Here is a 23532-nt window from a genome sequence, read left to right as displayed (position 1 = left end):
TCAGGTGCTAATTACTATCGGAGCAATGGGGAGGAGACATCAGCTTCTCTAGTGGGCGTTCCTTCTCCCTGGCTGTAGCGCTGTCCAATCACAGAAGGAACGCCCACTAGAGAAGCTGATGTCTCTTCCCCATTGGTCCGATAGTAATTAGCATATGGAGCAGGAGAGGAGACAGTAATGGAGCACAGCGGGTGAACGGAGCGGCGCCCAGGACTAATAGTAAGTGCTGGGACATCGCTGGGCGCCGCTCTGTGTAGGAAAAGTCGTATCATTGGTGGCGCAGTGCGCCCGCCCCTCCTCCGCCCCACTCTTATCATTGGTGGCAGCGGCAGCACAGGGGGAGGGAGGACAGCTTCCTTCTCCCCTGTGCTGCTGAGAGAACATGAGCGCGCTGACAGCAGCGCGCTCATGTTCAGAGATACTAGACTGCGCAGCCCAGTATTGAAAATATGGAAATCCCGGTATCGTATCGATACCGGGACAAAAGTATCGATTGGGTATCGAAATTTCGATACCCGCAACAACCCTATTTGCAACCATCTGAAAGTAGAAGCCACGACACTGATGCGAACAGGGGGATTACAATTTTATTTAAAAAATTTAAGGTGCCCCACCCTTCATCCAGCAGAACCTTTAGAAACAACGATACTCACTTGCTCCCCGCACTTGCTCTGTATTGCTGGAGGTAAGCCTCCTTAACTCTTCCCATCTTCTGGTCCTTTCCTGTCAACTTACACACAGACAGGGTGATGTGTGCCGTTGGGGCCAATGACTAGCCTCAGTGGTCCAGAGTCATCAAATGGCATGTCACAGCTGGGTCATTGGTTGTAGTGGCACCCATGACACCATCCATGTGGACATTGACAGACAGGAACCGGAAGATCAAAGATGACAGCTGGGAACTGGAATGGAGAGGCGGAGAGCAGGTAAGAATGGATTTTTCCACAGGTACAGTTGGAAAAAGAATGGACAATCCCTTTAAGGTACCCAAACAAATAAAAGTAGAGTTGGTCAAACCCACCAATTTCAGCAGAACTGGCTGACATCTTGTTTGCATGGTGGGGCACCAATTCTCCCCTGATAGAAGATGTTAAGGAAAAGAAGGACCAGGTATGTAGTATTTCCATATGTCCGCTCCTTTGAGATAACCTATTGTCCGGGGTGTCTGCCAGTGACTTACTAACCTCCCGCTACTGGGGTGAGGAGAAGTTAGAAGGAATATCAGATTTAGGCTAGGGCTGCCACAGCCAGGATCGCAGAGTAGCGGTGATCCCATAGAAATGAATGGGATCACAGCATGAGTCGCCGTGTAGCCCTAGCCTTAGGCTTTAATCTCATCCAAAAATGATTTAACCCACAAAATGGTCACGTATACTGTATAAAGCCAACAAGCGCACCCTGTTCTGATAAAAAAAACAACCTCCACATTGAAATGCATGTCACACAGATAGTATCTTCTCCCATAATACTCATCACAGAAATTGCACATCTTTTATTATCTGGTAGCAATAGGTAGGGACACCCAAGGATTCCCACTCTCGATTGAAGCAATATGAGTTCAACAAGTTGCCTTCATGTCCAACCTTGTAAAAAGTCCACAGACACAAGCACATCCAAATAGAAATATTGCAGTAAAAATATCAAAAGTTTCTTCATACTAACAAAAAAGCACATTCATTATCAGGAAGGTAAACCTTGAGAGGAATCCCCTTGTCCATTGTACAGAATACATTGTGTTTTAATTTTTTTTTACCAAAAAAGAGAAGAGAGAAATCAATTATTGCACAGTACAAAACCCATATATCCAAGTTTTAGCTTTGGCCCCCATTTTTTTTTGTAGATTTCTCAGAGCCGCCACAGGCAGATGAATATCATTTTTTATACAACTCACATTATTGGCAATGTCCCCATGAGGTAAACCAATAAAAATTCCCGCAGCAGCACAAAAGTCTAAAAAGAAATGCAGAGGGGGTACGGTTTTCGTTAACAGAGAATATTAAGATGGTGGAGCAGGTTTCATTACTGACAATGTAGCGAGGGCCATCAAAACACTAACTGTGGCACAAAAGAAAACCCCAAAAACATGTACTCATTGGCTTTACTTAACCCCTATGGCAAAACTTTATTGTATATGAGCTGATAACCAGCACAATCTACAGACGCCTGTCAAAATAGAGTTTTTGGATGGCTGGAAGAAAAGCAATGGCGCTTTGTAGCGAGCATGTCTGGGACATCATGTAAGCCTTCCCACCTCGATACTAACTTCAAAGAGCTTACAACGCACATTTATCACTTTCTGAACATCTTGCAGTAATGCTGAGATGAGGAGCAACGATGAACTAGCTCAAAAGAAGAATCACGACAATAGAGAGTCACTTAGACCAAGCTTCCGGGCCATGAGATGACGCTGAGGGTGACTTTACTCCTTTGTTCCTTCAGCATTGGGACCAGAGCAGAATGGCTCATGCCAACGGTAGATAAGCCATTAACAGCAACAATCATGTCTCCACACCTGCAATAGGAGATATTTCACATGTAAAAAGAAATGCAGCATAGACCTCCCACCATCTACTTTATACACTGAAGATGGCAATGAAGACACAAGCCCGCAAGACACGGCATGTACGGACACATCGTTACACAATAGTTGGTTAATATACTTTGAATGGTCTTGGTTGCACAGCACAGGACAATACTGTCATTTGTATCTAAAATAGGTTCTCTACTAGTGCCATTTCCAGCTTGAGGACCATTGGGTTTACACACGCCACTGAAGATATTTTAAGTTGTGGTATGTACAAAAGTCACTTGACCATTTAATTAGTTAGGTATCAGAACTGTAGTCATGAGGTTATACCAATATGATGGAAAGTAGCCCAGGACAAAACACAGTTCCTATACTTCCCATATTTTTTCATTGGGTTAACATGACATTTCCCTGTATCCACCTGTCTAGGCACAAATAAGGAGATATTTGGTGTCATCCTTTCTGATGCTCTAGGACAGTGATGGTCACAACTTATTAATGGGCCTTAAAAGGGGCTGGCCACCTTCAGGGGCCTTTTGGCCAGAGTGCTCCAGTTTGCCAGACCTGTGAAGGGAAGCATACTTACTTATTCCACGCTGCTGGGTTCTGTCTTCTTCTGTTCCCCTACTATGGCGCTTCGCTGGTATACTTCCTGTTTGGCAGGGATCATGTAGTGATGTGTAGATACTGCACTGTTGCTCTAGTTCTCCTGGCCAAGCTCTTTTTACCTGGCTAGTGTGGTCACGTCACGTTATCAAAAGGTGACTACTCCAGCCAATCACTGGCCTCTTTGGTGTCCCACTGAGGCCACTGCAGTGGTCAAGTGTTATCGACGTGACATCACCAAAGTGGCGCCATGGGATCTGCTAGGTAAGGATTTACCAGATCTTTACTGCAGGTAGATCTATAGTGGTGTCCAGTTTTTGCAAGAAGGCAGCCATATTTATATAATCCTAGACAACCTTTGTAACTTGGGGAAGACCATACACTTTGTGGAAGGTATCCTGCCTGTTTCTGACTCACTTTAGCCTCATGTGGGTGACATACGGCCTTTCTGCTGGCAGTTAGGCATCATTATCCTAGGACACACTATACATAGTAGTTTTAGTCAAAGGAAAACATATCTAGTGATATCTATACTTCATAACATTTCAGAGTTTTCTTTATTCTTTTCATAGGTAGCTACGGTATATTTATATTCCTCTATTAAGTTTGTCTGGAAGAATTATATCTCAGCCATAAACTAAGTGGCTCAACATCCAGATATCGGGTGGACCGTGGAGAGTAAAAATAGTATATGGAAGATGCAGGTGTCCTCCGCTTCTGAGTCATACTCACTTAAGGCGTCCATCATAGTATGCAGGTGTCCCAAGAACTATGGTTTTAATGAAGAAGGGCTGGTTTGTGTGGTTCTCCTCATAACCTCCAACTATGCTAAAGCCCCAGCTGCCCAAACTGCTTCTTCTCAAGATGACATCATGGCACCTGTGGAGACAGCTGAAAAAAAAGGGAAAATGTATAATGGTAGTATAATATTTTAGATGCAAGCTATAAGGACAATAAAATCAAATTGAGAATGAGTCCAAAAATTCTGCTTATATGATTTTCAGTCCTACGCTAAACAAATCAAAGTGCTGCTTTTTCCATAGACTAAGGCCCCTTGCAGACGAGCGTTCCTCCTGCAGCGAGTCCGAATCATAGCACCCAGCCTGACCTCCCACTGACGGGATTCACATAGCATTATATTGATTTCTGATGCTATGTAACCCTAAGGCCTCTTTCACATGGGCATCATGTTTTTTGCCCGGATAAGAGGCGGGTGCGTTGCGGGAAAATGCGTGATTTTTCCGCGCGAGTGCAAAACATTGTTATGCGTTTTGCACTCGCGTGAGAAAAGTCGCGCATGTTTGGTACCCAAACCCGAACTTCTTCACAGAAGTTCGGGCTTGGGATTGATGTTCTGAAGATTGTATTATTTTCCCTTATAACATGGTTATAAGGGAAAATAATAGCATTCTTAATACAGAATGCATAGTATAATAGTGCTGAAAGGGTTAAAAAAAAATAAAAAAGTTAACTCACCTTATCCTCTTGATCGCGTAGTTCCCGGTCTCTTCTTTACTAGCTGTGGGCTAAATGACCTGTGGTGATGTCAGATCACATGCTCCAATCACATGGTCCATCACCGTGGTGATGGAGCATGTGATCTGACATCACCACAGGTCCTTTAGCCCACAGCTAGTAAAGAAGAGACCGGGAACTACGCGATCAAGAGGATAAGGTTAGTTAACTTTTTTATTTTTTTTAACCCTTCCAGCACTATTATACTATGCATTCTGTATTCAGAATGCTATTATTTTCCCTTATAATCATGTTATAAGGGAAAATAATACAGTGAATAGACTGTCACCTAGAACCCATGCGTGAAAATCGCACCGCATCCGCACTTGCTTGCGGATGCTTGCGATTTTCACGCAACCCCATTCATTTCTATGGGGCCTGCGTTACGTGAAAAACGCAGAATATAGAACATGCTGCGATTTTCACGCAACGCATAAGTGATGCGTGAAAATCACCGCTCATGTGAACAGCCCCATAGAAATGAATGGGTCAGGATTCAGTGCGGGTGCAATGCGTTCACTTCACGCATCGCACCCGCGCGGAATACTCGCTCGTGTGAAAGGGGCCTTACAGTTCTGGAATGTATTGGATAACACTGGCAGCATTAGGTCAGTGTTATGCAGTACATTCCAGACCTCTAAGGGTTACATAGCATCATAAATCAATATAATGCTATGTGACCCCTGGCAGCGCTGGGAGGGCAGGCCAGGAGCTGCGTTGAGGACTCGCTGTGGGAGGAACGCTCGTCAGCAAAGGGCCTAAGTATGGCACTGCAGCTCAACCCACATTCACTTCAATGGTGTTTAGCTGCAATACCAGACACAGCCCATGGACAACAGTAGCACTGTTTTTGGAAGAAAGCAGCTATTTTTTTTTTACTAGGTTGACATGTAGTGGTAAACATATTGGTTTGACAGAATTTACAACTACATACTACTTTGTTTTATGAATTTTTTAACCCTTTCATGTCCAGGCCCAAAAAAGGCCTGAATGTCCAGGCAACTTTTTGTGATTTTTTGCACGTGGTGGTTTAGTGACCGTAGCTTTTTTTATTTGTTTGACTACCAAAATCATTTTTGTGTTTTTTTTTACTTGACACTTAGGACTTTTTATTAGAATGGTTTTTAGAGATTTTTTTTTCCTTTTCCTGTAGGTTTAATTTGGAGGAAAACCGCTAATTATTATTAGTAATATTAGTAACATTTTATAAGTATTATTTTTTTAATTATAGCTTTTTATTTCTTAAATATTAAAACTGACACAAAAATTAATTATTGCAATGGGTTACCTATTCTGTGATAATCGTTTTCATATGTAACATGTATAGGTTTGAGTGAACGGGGCGACTATGGCGACAGTTTCTGTTAGTGACTGCATTTTTTAAAAAAATATTTACATTTTTTTATTTGTATATTTTTAATTATTATTTTTTTTACTTATATTTTAATTTTTTTTGGGCACATAATATGTCCCCCAGGAGGTCATTAAAAGACATCTGGAGGACACTGACTTTTTTTTTTTTTACTTTTTTTTCACTGTTTCCACTGTAACTGGGGCATCCAGTGTGGGCGTTACACACAGGCAGAGCTGATTAGGGTCTCCTTAGATCCTGCAGATCTGCTCATGCCCCTGCCCCAGACACCCCTGGTGGTCACGTGACCACCGGGACTAATAGAGGAAGCGGCTCTGCAACTTCCTGCTCTTATCCATTGCTCTCCTGCCGGCACAGGAGCAGGCAAGAGCGATAATAAATCGCTGCTGTTTTCTCCTCAGGGTTCCCGCTATGTCTGTCAGCCGGGACCCGACCTGCTCCTGCTAAATTGCAGGAGCAGGAACTTTAAATGCAGTGCTGATCAGGCGGGGCATGTGCAGATAGGACGTATATACCCAGTGGGCAGTGGCGTAGCTATAAATGACTTGGCCCACAGCAAATTTTTGAATGGGGCCCCTCTCCCCCAGTAATTGTTTCGCAACCCCTTCCTTTCATGCTGCCCCCATTCCTGTGGCTAGTAAAGATCGCTCTCTCAGGCCAGGCCAGGCCCGGCAGCTGTTCCATCCGTTTTCTACACTGTCTATACTGTCACTGTATATAATTTCATTGTGTAATACTGTTGAGGGGGCCCTGACAAAATCTTTTAGTCCTCCTCCTCCTGGATGGGCCCCTTTTGGGTCAGGGCCCCAAAGCAGCCGCTTCCCCTACAGCTACGCCCTGCCAGTGGGCAGTTGGGAAGAGGTTAAGAAAAAATGGCGGCTTTTTGCCCAGAGGCATTTCTTCTATTTCAGAATAAGGTGCCTCGTGGATATACCAAATGGTAATAAGTGCCTTCAGGTCCATTACATAGGGCCTAAAAATCTAAATATTCAAGTAAATAACACTGGCTTTGCCCGTGCCCACCCTCTCTAGCTGAGTTTCTAAATAGAATGGACGAAAGAGGGGTATATGTTGAAAGGCAGTGCATCGCCAAGTTTACAAAATTATGGGACAAATGGATTTCGGCCAGGGCTGGCGCGTCTTCTCTTGGGCCTGACTCTACCCCCCTAGTGGTGGTGGAAGGAGGCCCAAAAAGCGCGATTGCTTAGTAACTTACATCTTAAGACCTGATGTAGGGAACAAATGAATATAGATTGGGGGACATGAAAAGGGGAGTGGAGGCTCTGTCTGAGTTTCAGGACAGAGAGGTTAGGCTCGTGTTATGCCATATAGCCTGGTTGCCTCAAATGTGGAGTTTTTTTGCAAAGTTCTGTGTAACCATCTCTTCGTTAGGGGGGTGGGTTAAGTTGGGGGGGGGGGAGTGGTGTTGGGATGCTGATGCCAACTTTGCAAAATGTCTGGAAATAATTTTGGAATGTCATCTGTGATATCTGTGTCCCTTATAGTTGTATAATTGTAAAATTTTGTTTAAAAAAAATATCTGATAAAAAAATAAATGGAAGTAAATATTTGCTAGAAGTCAGAACCAGCACACACCTAGGACCATTTTCATGGGCCGATTATCAGGCCATTTATGGGGCATAAACATTCCTACGAACTATCATTCTTCATAATTGCTCTGTGTAGAGTTCCGTTTACAAGGACTGAATTAGCAGGCATTTATCGGAAAAGAAAAAAAACATTCCTGATAGTTGCCTGCTTGTCAGGACGATGAGAGCTTCATTTACATGCAGCAATCTTCTCCCCTGGCTACTGCTATTGCTCCTCTCCATAGAAAGTAATTTTTCTGAGCAGTAGATCCCTGTTTATATAGGATGGTCTGCTACACAGAAAAAATTACTATCAACCAATCAGAAAAAATTACCATCACCCGGTGGTCAAGTGTTTGTTCACTGGGTGATTGTCGGCACTTTTTACACAGGCCAAGTATCAGAAATGAGAGTTTGTACAAATGTGAATCACTGATAATAAGCCTGCCTTATTATCGGTCTGTGTAAAAGGACCTTAAAGGGATTATACATAAATCAGAAAATTAGCTATTGTTTAAAACACGTTTTTACGTTTAACATAACATTTTTGGCAATGTTATTTTTACATTTTCATGCCAATATCTACATGTTAACAAAAAAACATAAAATCCTGCAGTCTCGCACTGACCACTAACAGGCGCCACTTCGTGGTCTGTCCAGATCACTCTATTGCAGTTATCTGCTTATCTTTCATTCTAATTCTGCCAGTAATGATATCACCTCTCTGTATAGATAAGACATGATCCACCATTCACAATAGGTGATCGTCAAATCTTATCTATTCTTTCCTTGTACAATGTCCTCTGCACAGGTCTCACAGCATGCCTAGAAAACTCTCCCATTGAAGTCAATAAGGTCCCCTCTTGACCATTTTATCTATGGCCCATGGGGCTGCTGTAAAGCAATTTTCTTAATGCTTTCTAAATGCCGTTAAGAACAGCTCAGGCAAGATGGCCACACTCAGGATAATTAGCCTGCGTAAAAGGTTCCCGGCAATTGCCCAATGAACAAACACTTGACCTATCATTGTTCTTGTGCAGCAGACATTGTGGGAGAGTTATAAGTACTGGTGTACCCATACGTCAGTCCCTGCGCTGGCGTGAGGTGCACCTAATTTATTAAGGGGCACTGCCTCTTAATAAATTTGGTGCATCTCTCCGCTGCCGTGTGATAGAAACTGAAGTCTTCTCCAGTCAGGGGGGAGGGTGAAGATGTCATCTATAACATCCGCCAGTTTCTGCCAAAAGTTATAGTAAAGCTGGTGGGCCACGTGAAGCCGCACCCTCCTGCTAAGCTCCGCAGCTTTTTTTTATTTGCCACTTCTGAAAAGTAGCAAGAAGCTTCAAAAGTCACAAATTATGGCACACATAGGGCATGCTCCATAATTAGCAATTTTTTTTAACGCCATAATTGTAGTATAAACTCTTTAATAAATGCCCCCAATACTGTCTAAGCAACAGTCTGCTGCTCAGGAACAATGATTTTCTATGGAACTGTATAAGGACAAATGATCGTAGTAACGATCATTCACCCCCATACAGAGGAGATGATTGCTGTATGTAAATGCAGCTCACACACACTGCAATGATCAGGAAAAAACGCTTCATTCCCAATTACATATGTGCCGTTTACACAAATTCAGCAAGCAAAAGAAATAATGTGCAAAAAAGGACAGGCGTCTTTTCCATTTCGAGAATCGCCCTTCTAGTGCCGAACTGCAGACAAAAGCCCAGATGCGGAAAACCGCGCAGTGTTAAAGCTTCTTCACTGTACATTTCCATTTGAAGTAGCCAGAATGTAAAGGAAAGCCTGTTCAAGTGGAATAAAATATTCTTGTCTATGCAGCAAAGTCAGTGTTCAGCTTTTCGTGCAGTCAATTATACTAATAGCCAAACAGTGCAGGCAACTTAATTGTATGCAAATTGTAAGCAACAGCGAGCTGCAAATAGGACTTTAACATTTTTTTTCTGTAAACATAAAACTGTAAACCGTGCAATCACAGCAGAGCTGAAATAAAGATGGTATTAGAAGAAAACAAAAAAGTAACTGTACATATTCTATGTCAGGGATGTCAAACATAAAGCCCTCCAGCTGTTGCAAAACAACAACTCCCAGCATGCCCTCATAGCTGTAGGATGTCCTGACGTGATGGAAGTTGTAGTTTTGCAACAGCTGGAGGGCCACGAGGTTGACATCCCTATTCTATGTGCTTCTCAGAAACTGGAACTGGAATTTCTAATACAACTTGTTTTTATTAAGGGCTTGTGGACGAGGCTGCAGTCACTGATTGTGCGGCCATATGGTGCATCGTATTAAGGAGATATTCTCCCCTAAAGATAATACTTCTGGGGAAGAGTACTACTGTAATGTGGCATCTGATGGAGCATGCCACGATTATTTCTTTTTTCGATTCTGTATTTATTTTATTTTTATTTATTTTATGCACTTACATAGCTCTACTATATTCCGCAGCGCTTTACAGACATTTGCATCCAACTGTCCCCAATGGGGCTCACAATCTAAGGTCCCTATCCGTCTGTCTTTGGAATGTGGGAGGAAACCAGAGAACCCGGAGGAAACCCACGCAAAGACGGGGAGAACGTACAAACTCCATGCAGATGTTGTCCTTGGTCGGATTCAAACCCAGGACCCCAGCGCTGCAAGTCAACAGGGCTAACCCCTGAGCCACTGTGCTGCCGACTTGTAAAACCTTTGTATTTTTCTCTCAAAGTGAGGGCATAAAGAGTTAAAACTAAGGCCTCTTTCACACAACCGTTTTCTTTTTCCGTTTACGGGCCGTATACGGAACCATTCATTTCAATGGTTCCGCAAAAAAATGTACTCCGTATGCATTCCGTTTCCGTATTTCCGCTGTTCTGTTCCGTTAACAGATAGAACATGTCCTATTATTGCCCGCAAATCACGTTCCGTGGCTCCATTCAAGTCAATGGGTCTGCAAAAAAAATTAAACACATACGGAAATGCATTCGTATGTCTTCCGTATCCGTTCCGTTTTTGCAGAACCATCGATTGAAAATTTTATGTCCAGCACTATTTTTTCGATGTAATTACTGTATACTGTATATGCCATACGGAAAAACAGAACAGAAACCGAAACACAACTAAAACAAAAAACAGAACAACGGATCGCAAAACACTGAAAAAGCCTAACAGTCGTGTGCAGGAGGCCTAAGGCTGAGTTCATATCAGCATTCAGCCTTTCTGTTATAGGTGCAGAAGAACAGAAAATAACAGTTTTGGCACACAACTGAGCCGAATGGAGCCTAGAGACCCCATAGACTATAATGGGGTCCGTTAGTATTCCACTCAGAGGAAGATTTTTTAAGTGGAGACAAAAGTTGTGCATGCAGGACTGTTGTCTCCGCTTCAAAAATCTTCTTCTAAGCAGAAACCATTGTAGTCTATGGGGTCCGTAGGCTCCATTTGGCTCAGTTATGTGCTAAATGCGCCCTATTATGCCTATAACGGAGCTGAAGAACGAAAGGCTGAACGCTGATGTGAACTCAGCCTTAGTGTTAAGTACTCATCTGCAGAAGCCACCTTGGTAGATGGGCCCAACACACGTTTGATCAAAAATGTGCACAAAAAGCTTCAATTTTTCATGAATAGTACCATTGTAATCCATCTGTAATCCATCCAAGTACCAATAATCCCTAATCCCTAGTTCTATTGTTTGCATGTATAACAGTGTGCTACCATACTTATTATGTTTGCTGTCTGCATGTTAGCTTTATGGATGTGCACTTGTAGATGTGCTAGTCTAAATTTTCTTGCCATCCAAAGAATAGGTCATCAATATCTACAGCCTGGAATACCCCTTTAAACAATACAAATTGCTAAAGGGACACTTTACACAGGCAGAGAATCCACCAGATAATTGTTAACGAGCGTTTATAGGAACACTCGTTAGCGATAATTATCTGGCGGTGTAAAATTGCCGCTGATTACCCGATGAACGAGCAAAACACTCATTCATCAGGTAATAAGATTGTTTGCCGGCCACAGATCGTCCTGTCTAAACAGCTTCTGCTCCCGGCAAACAACGAGTCTATATGGGGATGAGCTATGGCATTAGCTATCACTCCTCCCCATAGCGTGGAAGAGATCGCTGCATGTAAATGTAGAAGTCTCCTTCGCTGACGAGCAGGCGCTTGCCGGGAAGGAGTGGTTTCTTCCCAAGAATCGTCTTCTAAATTGGGCAGTGTAAAAGGACAGTAAATTGTGCTGTTACTAATGACAAATGTTAAGTGTCATTATATGAATAGCAAAAAGTGGAAGGAGTCAGAAATGCTATGTTTGGATAAAGCAGGCTGCCAGAAGAAAAAATTCCACCTTAAAGAGGACCTTTCACCTGGAAAAACATTGTGAACCTAAGTATCATGGCATGTACAGCGGCGCCCGGGGATCTCACTGCACTTACTATTATCCCTGGGCGCCGCTCCGTTCTCCCGTCATGTCCTCCGGTATGTTCGGGGACTTGGTTATAGTAGGCGGAGACTGCCCTTGTTCTGCTGGGCGTCTCCTCCTCCTAGGCTGTAGCGCTGGTTAATCGCAGCGCACAGCTCACAGCCTGGGAGAAGAATAATCTCCCAGGCTGTGAGCTCTGCGCTGCGATTGGCCAGCGCTACAGCCTAGGAGAAGGAGACGCCCAGCAGAACAAGGGCAGTCTCCGCCTACTATAACCAAGTCCCCGAACATACCGGAGGACATAACGGGAGAACGGAGCGGCGCCCAGGGATAATAGTAAGTGCAGTGAGATCCCTGGGCGCCGCTGTATATGTCATGATACTTAGTTCACAATGTTTTTCCAGGTGAAAGGTCCTCTTTAAGGGGCATCTGTCAGCAGATTTGTACCTAATGAAACTGGCTGACCTGTTACATGTGCACTTGATGATTTTTACACCTAGAGGCTCTGCTCTCTCTGCAACTGCCGCGCCCTCTGCACTTTGATGGGACCAGGCAGTGAAAATGTCATCACACCTGGCCCTGTCAATCAGAGTGCAGAGGGCTCGGCAGTTGCAGAGAGAGCCTCTAGGTGTAATGACAACGCCCCCGTTGCTCCTAGAGGCTAATTTGCATATATTAAGATATTACCTTTCTCAGCAATGCGGGCACATATGAACATGGGACCAAGACAGATGCCTTCAGCTGCCAAGTGCACATGTAACAGATCATCCAGTGTCATAGGTACAAATCTGCTGACAGATGCCCTTTAATAGTGCAGTACAGAGGTGCCATATGGCACAGATTATGTACAGATCCATAGTAAGGAGTCATAAGGACTCCATGTGGCGATATATGGTGGTCTATGCTTATGGTTCTGTTGTGTGCATGAGACCTCATTGCAGAGAAAGAAAAATACCTTTCAACGATAATACAATTATCTACCTGGGGAGTCCAAGCCACATGACCCACGATGGAGACCAGCTGGCATCATATTCGTTTTCACTGATTGTGCTCATTTCTTCATTTACTTGGGTTTGCTCTTCCAGAACCTCCACCTCAAGGGCTTTAAGAGTAATGACAGAGGAAGCAGCACTGGCTTTCAGCATGGCCACTGCTTCGCTATGGCTCAGGTTGGTCAGGTCAATACCATTTATACTCAGCAGAACGTCCCCTGGTGAAAAAATAAATAGTTTTTCTCCTAATTCAGGATTTTTATTGTCAGTCTGTAACTTCTGCTAATCCCACTGACCCTGAGGACCAAGGTGCCCAGACCCATTCCTGGAGACTTGGGATCCCCGTGGATAAGACATTTATGTCATACCACTGACTCTGGGAATTCTTCCATAACTTTATTATTTTCAGTCATGTGCCAGATACTCTGAACACAGTGGTTGAGCAGATCTGTAGTAATGAAAAATGTTGCAGTAGGGAAGTTCAGTCCTTCATTCCTCAGAGCAATTGGTTATGTCAAATATCACAGACAGAATAGTTGGACAAGGATTAAATCGGGAGAGCTGGGGACGGTGTGACCAGAACAGTAAGGAAAGGACTGGCACATGACAGTGCTGGGGGTCTGGCAAATTGGAGACCTATGGACAAAAGTGGTTTGGTGAAAAGGATACCTGGGAAATGGGTGGTTAGATACATAGGTAAGTAGTAGTGTGGTTTACAGAAGAGCTGGAGAAGTAGTAGTCTGGTGCACAGAAGAACAGGGGAAGTACAGTAGTAGCATGGTACCCAAAAGACCTGGAGAAGTAGTAGGGTGGCATAATACAAAAGATAATAGGTTGGTATATAGAAGAGCTGGAGAAGTGGTAGTCTGGTATATATAAGATTTGGAGTAGTAGTAGTTTGGTATATAGAAGAACAGGGGAAGTACATTAATAGCATGGTACAAAGAAGAGCTGGGTTAGTAGGGTGGCATGCCAGGTAAATAGTAGGTTGGTATATAGAAGAGTTGGAGAAATAGTAGTTTGATATATAGAAGAGTTTAAAAAGTAGTAGTTTGGTACATATAATAATTGGAGTAGTAGTAGTTTGGTATATAGGAGAAATGGGGAAGTACAGTAGTAGCATAGTACCCAAAATAGCTGGGGAAGTAGTAGGGTGGCATAATACAAAAGATAATAGGTCAGTATATAAAAGAGCTGGAGAAGTAGTAGTTTGGAATATATAGGAATTGGAGTAGTAGTAGTTTGGAATATATAAGAGTTGGAGTAGTAGTAGTTTGGTATATAGAAAAACAGGGGAAGTAGAGTAGTAGCATAGTACCCAAAAGAGCTGGGAAAGTAGTAGGGTGGCATAATCCAAAAGATCCGGGTAAGCAGTAGGTTGGTATATAGAAGATCTAGAGAAGTAGTAGTCTGGTATATAGAAGAGTTGGAGTAGTAGTAGTTTGGTATATAGAAAAACAGGGGAAGTACAGTAATAGCCTGGTATAATGAAGATCTGGGGAAGTAGGGTGGCATACCAGGTAAATGGTAGGTTGGTATATAGAAGAGTTGGAGAAGTAGTAGTTTGATATGCAGAAGGCTGGTGACATAGTAGTCTGACATATTGGCAGTACGGTGGCTCAGTGGTTGGCACAGGTTTGAATCTGATCAAGTTCACCATCTGCATGGAGTTTGTATGTTCTCCCCGTGTTTGTGTGGGTGTCCTCCGGTCTTCGGTTTCCTCCCACATGCCAAAGACATACTGATAGGGAACTGTGAACTCTGCTGGGGACAGCGAGTAATGATACCGTTTGTAAAGTGCTGAGCAATATGTCAGCGCTATATAAGTGCATAAATTAAATAATACCATATGAAAGAACAGGACAAGTATGGCAATAGCATGGTCCATAGAAGTGCTGGGGAAGTAGTATGGTGGCATACAAAAGAGCCATGTAGGTAGTAGGTTGAAATATAGAAGAGCTGGGGAAGAAGTGGTATTGTGGCATATAGCATGGCTGGGCAAGAAGTAGTCTGGCATAATGAAGAGCTGGGGAAGTAGTGTTCTAGCATATAGAAGACTTAGGGAAGTAGTGTGACAAATAGAAGAGCTGGGGAAGTAGCGGAGTGGTAGTGTGGCATATGGAAGGACTGAGAAAGTAGTAGCATGGCATAAAAAAGTGGGGAAGTAGTAGTCTGGCATATAGAGGAGCTAGTGGCATATAGAAAAGCTGGAGTAGGAGCGTGGCATGTAGAAGAGCTGGTGAGGTAGTACTATGGCATATAGAGGAGCTGGAATAGTAGTAGTGTGGCATATAGAAAAGCTGGAGTAGTAGTAGTGTGGCATGTAGAGGAGCTAGTGGCATATAGAAGAGCTGGAGTAGTACTAGTGTGGCATGTAGAAGAGCTGGTAAAGTAGTAGTGCGGCATGTAGAAGAGCTGGAGAAGTACTGGTGTGGCATGTAGAAGAGTTTGTGAAGTAGTAGTGTGGCATATAGAAGAGCTCGAGTAGTACTAGTGTGGCATGTAGAAAGCTGGTGAAGTAGCAGTAGTGTGGCATGTATAAGAGTTGGTGAAGTAATAGTGTGGCATATAGAGGAGCTGGAGTAGTAGTAGTAGTGTGGCATTTAGAACTGGTAAAGCAGTAGTGTGGCATGTATAAGAGTTGGTGAAGTAATAGTGTGGCATATAGAAGAGCTGGTAAAGTAGTAGTGTGGCATTTAAAGGAGCTGGAGTAGTAGTAGTAGTAGTGTGGCATGTAGAAGACCCGGTGAAGTAGTGTGCTATATAGAGGAGCTGGAGTAGTAGTAGTGTGTCATATAGAATAGCTGGAGTAGTTGTAGTGTTGCATATAGAGGAGCTGAAGTAGTAGTAGTGTGGCATATAGAATAGCTGGAGTAGTTGTAGTGTGGCATATAGAAGAGCTGATAAAGTAGTAGTGTGGCATATAGAAGAGCTGATAAAGTAGTAGTTTGGAATATATAAGAGTTGGAGTAGTAGTAGTTTGGTATATAGAAAAACAGGGGAAGTAGAGTAGTAGCATAGTACCCAAAAGAGCTGGGAAAGTAGTAGGGTGGCATAATCAAAAAGATCCGGGTAAGCAGTAGGTTGGTATATAGAAGATCTAGAGAAGTAGTAGTCTGGTATATAGAAGAGTTGGAGTAGTAGTAGTTTGGTATATAGAAAAACAGGGGAAGTACAGTAATAGCCTGGTATAATGAAGATCTGGGGAAGTAGGGTGGCATACCAGGTAAATGGTAGGTTGGTATATAGAAGAGTTGGAGAAGTAGTAGTTTGATATGCAGAAGGCTGGTGACATAGTAGTCTGACATATTGGCAGCACGGTGGCTCAGTGGTTGGCACAGGTTTGAATCTGATCAAGTTCACCATCTGCATGGAGTTTGTATGTTCTCCCCGTGTTTGTGTGGGTGTCCTCCGGTACTTCGGTTTCCTCCCACATGCCAAAGACATACTGATAGGGAACTGTGAACTCTGCTGGGGACAGCGAGTAATGATACCGTTTGTAAAGTGCTGAGGAATATGTCAGCGCTATATAAGTGCATAAATTAAATAATACCATATGAAAGAACAGGACAAGTATGGCAATAGCATGGTCCATAGAAGTGCTGGGGAAGTAGTATGGTGGCATACAAAAGAGCCATGTAGGTAGTAGGTTGAAATATAGAAGAGCTGGGGAAGAAGTGGTATTGTGGCATATAGCATGGCTGGGCAAGAAGTAGTCTGGCATAATGAAGAGCTGGGGAAGTAGTGTTCTAGCATATAGAAGACTTAGGGAAGTAGTGTGACAAATAGAAGAGCTGGGGAAGTAGCGGAGTGGTAGTGTGGCATATGGAAGGACTGAGAAAGTAGTAGCATGGCATAAAAAAGTGGGGAAGTAGTAGTCTGGCATATAGAGGAGCTAGTGGCATATAGAAAAGCTGGAGTAGTAGCGTGGCATGTAGAAGAGCTGGTGAAGTAGTACTATGGCATATAGAGGAGCTGGAATAGTAGTAGTGTGGCATATAGAAAAGCTGGAGTAGTAGTAGTGTGGCATGTAGAGGAGCTAGTGGCATATAGAAGAGCTGGAGTAGTACTAGTGTGGCATGTAGAAGAGCTGGTAAAGTAGTAGTGTGGCATGTAGAAGAGCTGGAGAAGTACTGGTGTGGCATGTAGAAGAGTTTGTGAAGTAGTAGTGTGGCATATAGAAGAGCTCGAGTAGTACTAGTGTGGCATGTAGAAAGCTGGTGAAGTAGCAGTAGTGTGGCATGTATAAGAGTTGGTGAAGTAATAGTGTGGCATATAGAGGAGCTGGAGTAGTAGTAGTAGTGTGGCATGTAGAACTGGTAAAGCAGTAGTGTGGCATGTATAAGAGTTGGTGAAGTAATAGTGTGGCATATAGAAGAGCTGGTAAAGTAGTAGTGTGGCATATAAAGGAGCTGGAGTAGTAGTAGTAGTGTGGCATGTAGAAGACCTGGTGAAGTAGTGTGCCATATAGGGGAGCTGGAGTAGTAGTAGTGTTGCATATAGAGGAGCTGGAGTAGTAGTAGTGTGTCATATAGAATAGCTGGAGTAGTTGTAGTGTGGCATATAGAAGAGCTGATAAAGTAGTAGTGTGGCAGGTAAAGGAACTGGGGACGTAGCAGTGTGCCATACAGAAAAAGGTGAAGTAGCAGTACTGTGGCATGTAGAAGAGCTGGGGAAGTAGTGTGGCATATAGAAGAGTTGGGGAAGTAGTGTGGCATATAGAAGAGCTGGGGTAGTACTGTGGCATGTAGAAGAGCTGGGGAAGTAGTGTGGCATATAGAAGAGCTGGGGAAGTAGTGTGGCATATAGAAGAGCTGGGGAAGTAGTGTGGCATATAGAAGAGCTGGGGAAGTAGTGTGGCATATAGAAGAGCTGGGGAAGTAGTGTGGCATATAGAAGAGCTGGGGAAGTAGTGTGGCATATAGAAGAGCTGGGGAAGTAGTGTGGCATATAGAAGAGCTGGGGTAGTAGTGTGGCATATAGAAGAGCTGGGGAAGTAGTGTGGCATATAGAAGAGCTGGGGAAGTAGTGTGGCATATAGAAGAGCTGGGTAATAGTGTGGCATATAGAAGAGCTGGGGTATAGTGTGGCATATAGAAGAGCTGGGGTAGTAGTGTGGCATATAGAAGAGCTGGGGTAGTAGTGTGGCATATAGAAGAGCTGGGGAAGTAGTGTGGCATATAGAAGAGCTGGGGTAGTAGTGTGGCATATAGAAGAGCTGGGGTAATAGTGTGGCATATAGAAGAGCTGGGGTAGTAGTGTGGCATATAGAAGAGCTGGGGTAGTAGTGTGGCATATAGAAGAGCTGGGGTAATAGTGTGGCATATAGAAGAGCTGGGGTAATAGTGTGGCATATAGAAGAGCTGGGGTAGTAGTGTGGCATATAGAAGAGCTGGGGTAGTAGTGTGGCATATAGAAGAGCTGGGGTAGTAGTGTGGCATATAGAAGAGCTGGGTAGTAGTGTGGCATATAGAAGAGCTGGGTAGTAGTGTGGCATATAGAAGAGCTGGGGAAGTAGTGTGGCATATAGAAGAGCTGGGGTAGTAGTGTGGCATATAGAAGAGCTGGGGTAGTAGTGTGGCATATAGAAGAGCTGGGTAGTAGTGTGGCATATAGAAGAGCTGGGGAAGTAGTGTGGCATATAGAAGAGCTGGGGTAGTAGTGTGGCATATAGAAGAGCTGGGGTAATAGTGTGGCATATAGAAGAGCTGGGGTAATAGTGTGGCATATAGAAGAGCTGGGGTAGTAGTGTGGCATATAGAAGAGCTGGGGAAGTAGTGTGGCATATAGAAGAGCTGGGGTAGTAGTGTGGCATATAGAAGAGCTGGGGTAGTAGTGTGGCATATAGAAGAGCTGGGGTAGTAGTGTGGCATATAGAAGAGCTGGGGTAGTAGTGGTCTAACATATAGGAGGTGGGGAAGTAATGTGGCATATAGAAGAGGTGAAGGGGAAGTAGTAATCTTGGATAAAGAAGAGCTGGGGAAGTAGTACTCTGGCATACAGGAGAGGTGGGGAAGTAGTAGTCTGATATATAGAAGACCTGGGAAAGTAAAGGTCTGGCATATAGACATGCTGAGGAAGTAGTAGAAAAGGTGGGGAAGTATTAGTGTGGCATACAGCAGTACTGGGGATAGACTTATGTGGTAGTCCCCAATATAGGAGAGCTGGGTAGGTAGTAGTCAGACATATATAAGAAGTGGGGAAGTAGTCTGGGACAAAGCAGGGTTGGAGAATGTGAGGGGTAGCAGTGATTAGCTGAAGACCCAAGGACATAAGAATAAGTTATGTTCACACCTCATAAATCGTGTAAGAAAAGTGACTAGAAAAGCAGTGGATAAATCTGCCTGCAGCCGTCTGTGATGTCTACCACTGCTGTCTGGAGTCAGCCCCTGTATCTGCACCTGATATAAATTACCAATTATTCCTACCAGCATGAATTCTACATTTATCAAGTGCTATTTGTCTGCTAGAAAGGAGAATGTAGATCTAAACCTCGTTTAATTCTGCTGTCTCTCGCAAGACATCCGTGAGGCTGCACGCTGGTTACGAAGATTGGTAGCTCTCCACTTTTACTCCCTCTTCCGCCCGCCACTGTCATGCCTAATGATTCCATGGGCGCTTTCTTCACGGTAATATGCTTCTCTTGGCAGGTTACACATTGGGCAAGATCCTGAGACAGATAAAATGAATATCAAAGTCACAAGGAAGAGTCACTCAAACAATACATCAGCTGAAATATAATACCGTACTAATTCATAGATGCTGCCGCATGTGCAACCCTCAGAACAGTCCAATATAGTGCATACGGTTAAACACTGCATTATATGTTCCTATGGTCTGAACCCATTCACTGCTGATCATATCCATTTCTGAGCCAATTAAAGGTAAAATAAAACATAGCGAGCGAAATGTCAATAGCTATATATAAGGAGAAAGTGGACATCACTGCAGAGCAGCCACAATGGCCGCTTTCCAGGAGTTACTCAGAAATACAGAATGTAGAACCTTAGCAGGTGGTATAGGCTGCAAGTAGAGTGGGATCAACAAGTGTCTATGCTCATATACACAACTGTTTATCACTAACTAGAATTAAAGTGGTTTTCCAGTAGATATTGTTGTCCTACCCTCAGGATAGGTCATCAATATCAGATTGGTGGGGGTCAGACAAACAACAGCCCCACTGATCAGCTGTTCAGGGACGACAAACAGCACCCCCACCGATCACCTGTTCAGGGACGACAAACAGCACCTCCACCAATCAGCTGTTCAGGGACAACAAACAGCTGTTCAGGGACAACAAATAGCACCTCCACCAATTAGCTTTTCAGGGGCGACAAACAGCACCTCCACCAATCAGCTGTTCAGGGACGACAAACAGCACCTCCACCAATCAGCTGTTCAGGGGCGACAAACAGCACCTCCACCAATCAGCTGTTCAGGGACGACAAACAGCACCCCTACTGATCAGCTGTTCAGGGATGACAAACAGCACCTCCACCAATCAGCTGTTCAGGGACGACAAACAGCACCTCCACCAATCAGCTGTTCAGGGGTGACAAACAGCACCTCCACCAATCAGCTTTTCAGGGGCGACAAACAGCACCTCCACCAATCAGCTGTTCAGGGACGACAAACAGCACCTCCACCAATCAGCTGTTCAGGGGTGACAAACAGCACCTCCACCAATCAGCTGTTCAGGGGTGACAAACAGCACCTCCACCAATCAGCTGTTCAGGGGTGACAAACAGCACCCCTACTGATCAGCTGTTCAGGGGTGACAAACAGCACCTCCACCAATCAGCTGTTCAGGGGTGACAAACAGCACCCCTACTGATCAGCTGTTCAGGGGTGACAAACAGCACCTCCACCAATCAGCTGTTCAGGGACGACAAACAGCACCTCCACCAATCAGCTGTTCAGGGGTGACAAACAGCACCTCCACCAATCAGCTGTTCAGGGGCGACAAACAGCACCTCCACCAATCAGCTGTTCAGGGACGACAAACAGCACCTCCACCAATCAGCTGTTCAGGGGTGACAAACAGCACCTCCACCAATCAGCTGTTCAGGGACGACAAACAGCACCTCCACCAATCAGCTGTTCAGGGGTGACAAACAGCACCCCTACTGATCAGCTGTTCAGGGGTGACAAACAGCACCTCCACCAATCAGCTGTTCAGGGGTGACAAACAGCACCCCTACTGATCAACTGTTCAGGGGTGACAAACAGCACCTCCACCAATCAGCTGTTCAGGGACGACAAACAGCACCCCTACTGATCAGCTGTTCAGGGGTGACAAACAGCACCTCCACCAATCAGCTGTTCAGGGACGACAAACAGCACCCCTACTGATCAGCTGTTCAGGGGTGACAAACAGCACCTCCACCAATCAGCTGTTCAGGGGTGACAAACAGCACCCCTACTGATCAGCTGTTCAGGGGTGACAAACAGCACCTCCACCAATCAGCTGTTCAGGGACGACAAACAGCACCCCTACTGATCAGCTGTTCAGGGGTGAAAAACAGCACCTCCACCAATCAGCTGTTCAGGGACGACAAACAGCACCCCTACTGATCAGCTGTTCAGGGGTGACAAACAGCACTTCCACCAATCAGCTGTTCAGGGACGACAAACAGCACCCCTACTGATCAGCTGTTCAGGGGTGACAAACAGCACTTCCACCAATCAGCTGTTCAGGGACGACAAACAGCACCCCTACTGATCAGCTGTTCAGGGAAGCCGCCAGCGCAGGAAACTATGCATTGGATGGAGCTGGAAGGTGAAGGCTCCGTCCACTGTGTAGTTTCCGGTACTGGCGTACTGCACTCACGTGAATGGGAGCGGAGCTGCTGTACCCCGATATGGCCACTACACAGTAGATGGAGCCTTCTGCCTCCTGCTCCATCCAATGTATAGTTTTTTTTTCATACCACAGAGGAACAATATGAGATCACAGACATCTATGGGTAGCTCAGAATTTGTATGGATCGTTAATATTTCCACGTTCATGAGCCCTAGGGCCTAAAAATTTGATTCAATTCTGAGACCTTACAACACTGTTGATAACTTCAGAAAGCCCTTACCCTGTGTACGCTCGGCCTGTGATGATACACTTGCTGTATATGGTGATGAGACTGGCTGTTGCCGACCTCTCGGCTTATGTTACCAGCGGGATGCTTTACAGGCCGAGATACCGTTAAATGGACTCGTTCTCCGCTGCCCTGTTGTAAAGCACAAGAAGGCAAGATGAGCCTACACACATCAATATCAATATCTCAATGCAGCTTTGGTAAGAAGCATTCTTGTCTTGATGCTTAAGAGCCTGAGGACAGAATTACCACCCAGCAGTGAATATCTGCAATCTATAGGAAAGATCATAGGATGCTATGCTCAGTATATGATACGGCTTACAGGTGCCAACTGATCAAATATTCTGGAATATTAGACAGCACTATGGCGTGTATTTTACTGGGGCGCTTGTGAAAAATACTTCCGCTCTGTATAATGCTAATATCAATGCTCACACCGCATGCTGCCAGATTAACAGATATCAATGGCACCTAACAGATCCCATTGACATACAGTACAGACCAAAAGTTTGGACACACCTTCTCATTCAAAGAGTTTTCTTTATTTTCATGACTATAAAAATTGTAGATTCACACTGAAGGCATCAAAACTATGAATTAACACATGTGGAATTATATACATAACAAAAAAGTGTGAAACAACTGAAAATATGTCATATTCTAGGTTCTTCAAAGTAGCCACCTTTTGCTTTGATTACTGCTTTGCACACTCTTGGCATTCTCTTGATGAGCTTCAAGAGGTAGTCACCTGAAATGGTCTTCCAACAGTCTTGAAGGAGTTCCCAGAGATGCTTAGCACTTGTTGGCCCTTTTGCCTTCACTCTGCGGTCCAGCTCACCCCAAACCATCTCGATTGGGTTCAGGTCCGGTGACTGTGGAGGCCAGGTCATCTGGCGCAGCACCCCATCACTCTCCTTCATGGTCAAATAGCCCTTACACAGCCTGGAGGTGTGTTTGGGGTCATTGTCCTGTTGAAAAATAAATGATGGTCCAACTAAACGCAAACCGGATGGAATAGCATGCCTGCTGCAAGATGCTGTGGTAGCCATGCTGGTTCAGTATGCCTTCAATTTTGAATAAATCCCCAACAGTGTCACCAGCAAAGCACCCCCACACCATCACACCTCCTCCTCCATGCTTCACGGTGGAGAACCAGGCATGTAGAGTCCATCCGTTCACCTTTTCTGCGTCGCACAAAGACACGGTGGTTGGAACCAAAGATCTCAAATTTGGACTCATCAGACCAAAGCACAGATTTCCACTGGTCTAATGTCCATTCCTTGTGTTCTTTAGCCCAAACAAGTCTCTTCTGCTTGTTGCCTGTCCTTAGCAGTGGTTTCCTAGCAGATATTCTACCATGAAGGCCTGATTCACACAGTCTCCTCTTAACAGTTGTTCTAGAGATGTGTCTGCT

The 23532-nt window shown here is 44.3% G+C and overlaps 1 protein-coding gene across 1 annotated transcript in view; it reads right to left on the bottom strand.

Annotated features, from left to right (window-relative positions):
- Nucleotides 1-492: 492 nt before the first annotated feature.
- Nucleotides 493-23532, bottom strand: part of LNX2 (ligand of numb-protein X 2) — a 145092-nt gene continuing 122052 nt past the window's right edge. The window contains exons 6-10 of the mRNA XM_044286119.1: nucleotides 22113-22250; nucleotides 19522-19699; nucleotides 13019-13247; nucleotides 3866-4024; nucleotides 493-2512 (exon numbers count right to left, since the gene is read on the bottom strand). Of these exons, the coding sequence (XP_044142054.1) occupies nucleotides 2377-2512; nucleotides 3866-4024; nucleotides 13019-13247; nucleotides 19522-19699; nucleotides 22113-22250 (840 nt within the window). The 3' untranslated portion in view covers nucleotides 493-2376. The remainder of the gene's footprint in view (nucleotides 2513-3865; nucleotides 4025-13018; nucleotides 13248-19521; nucleotides 19700-22112; nucleotides 22251-23532) is intronic.

This window comes from Bufo gargarizans, chromosome 3, assembly GCF_014858855.1.
Source record: "Bufo gargarizans isolate SCDJY-AF-19 chromosome 3, ASM1485885v1, whole genome shotgun sequence".
Lineage (NCBI taxonomy): Eukaryota > Metazoa > Chordata > Amphibia > Anura > Bufonidae > Bufo > Bufo gargarizans.
Note: the sequence above shows the minus strand (reverse complement) of the source record. Positions and strands in the feature narration are given on the sequence as shown.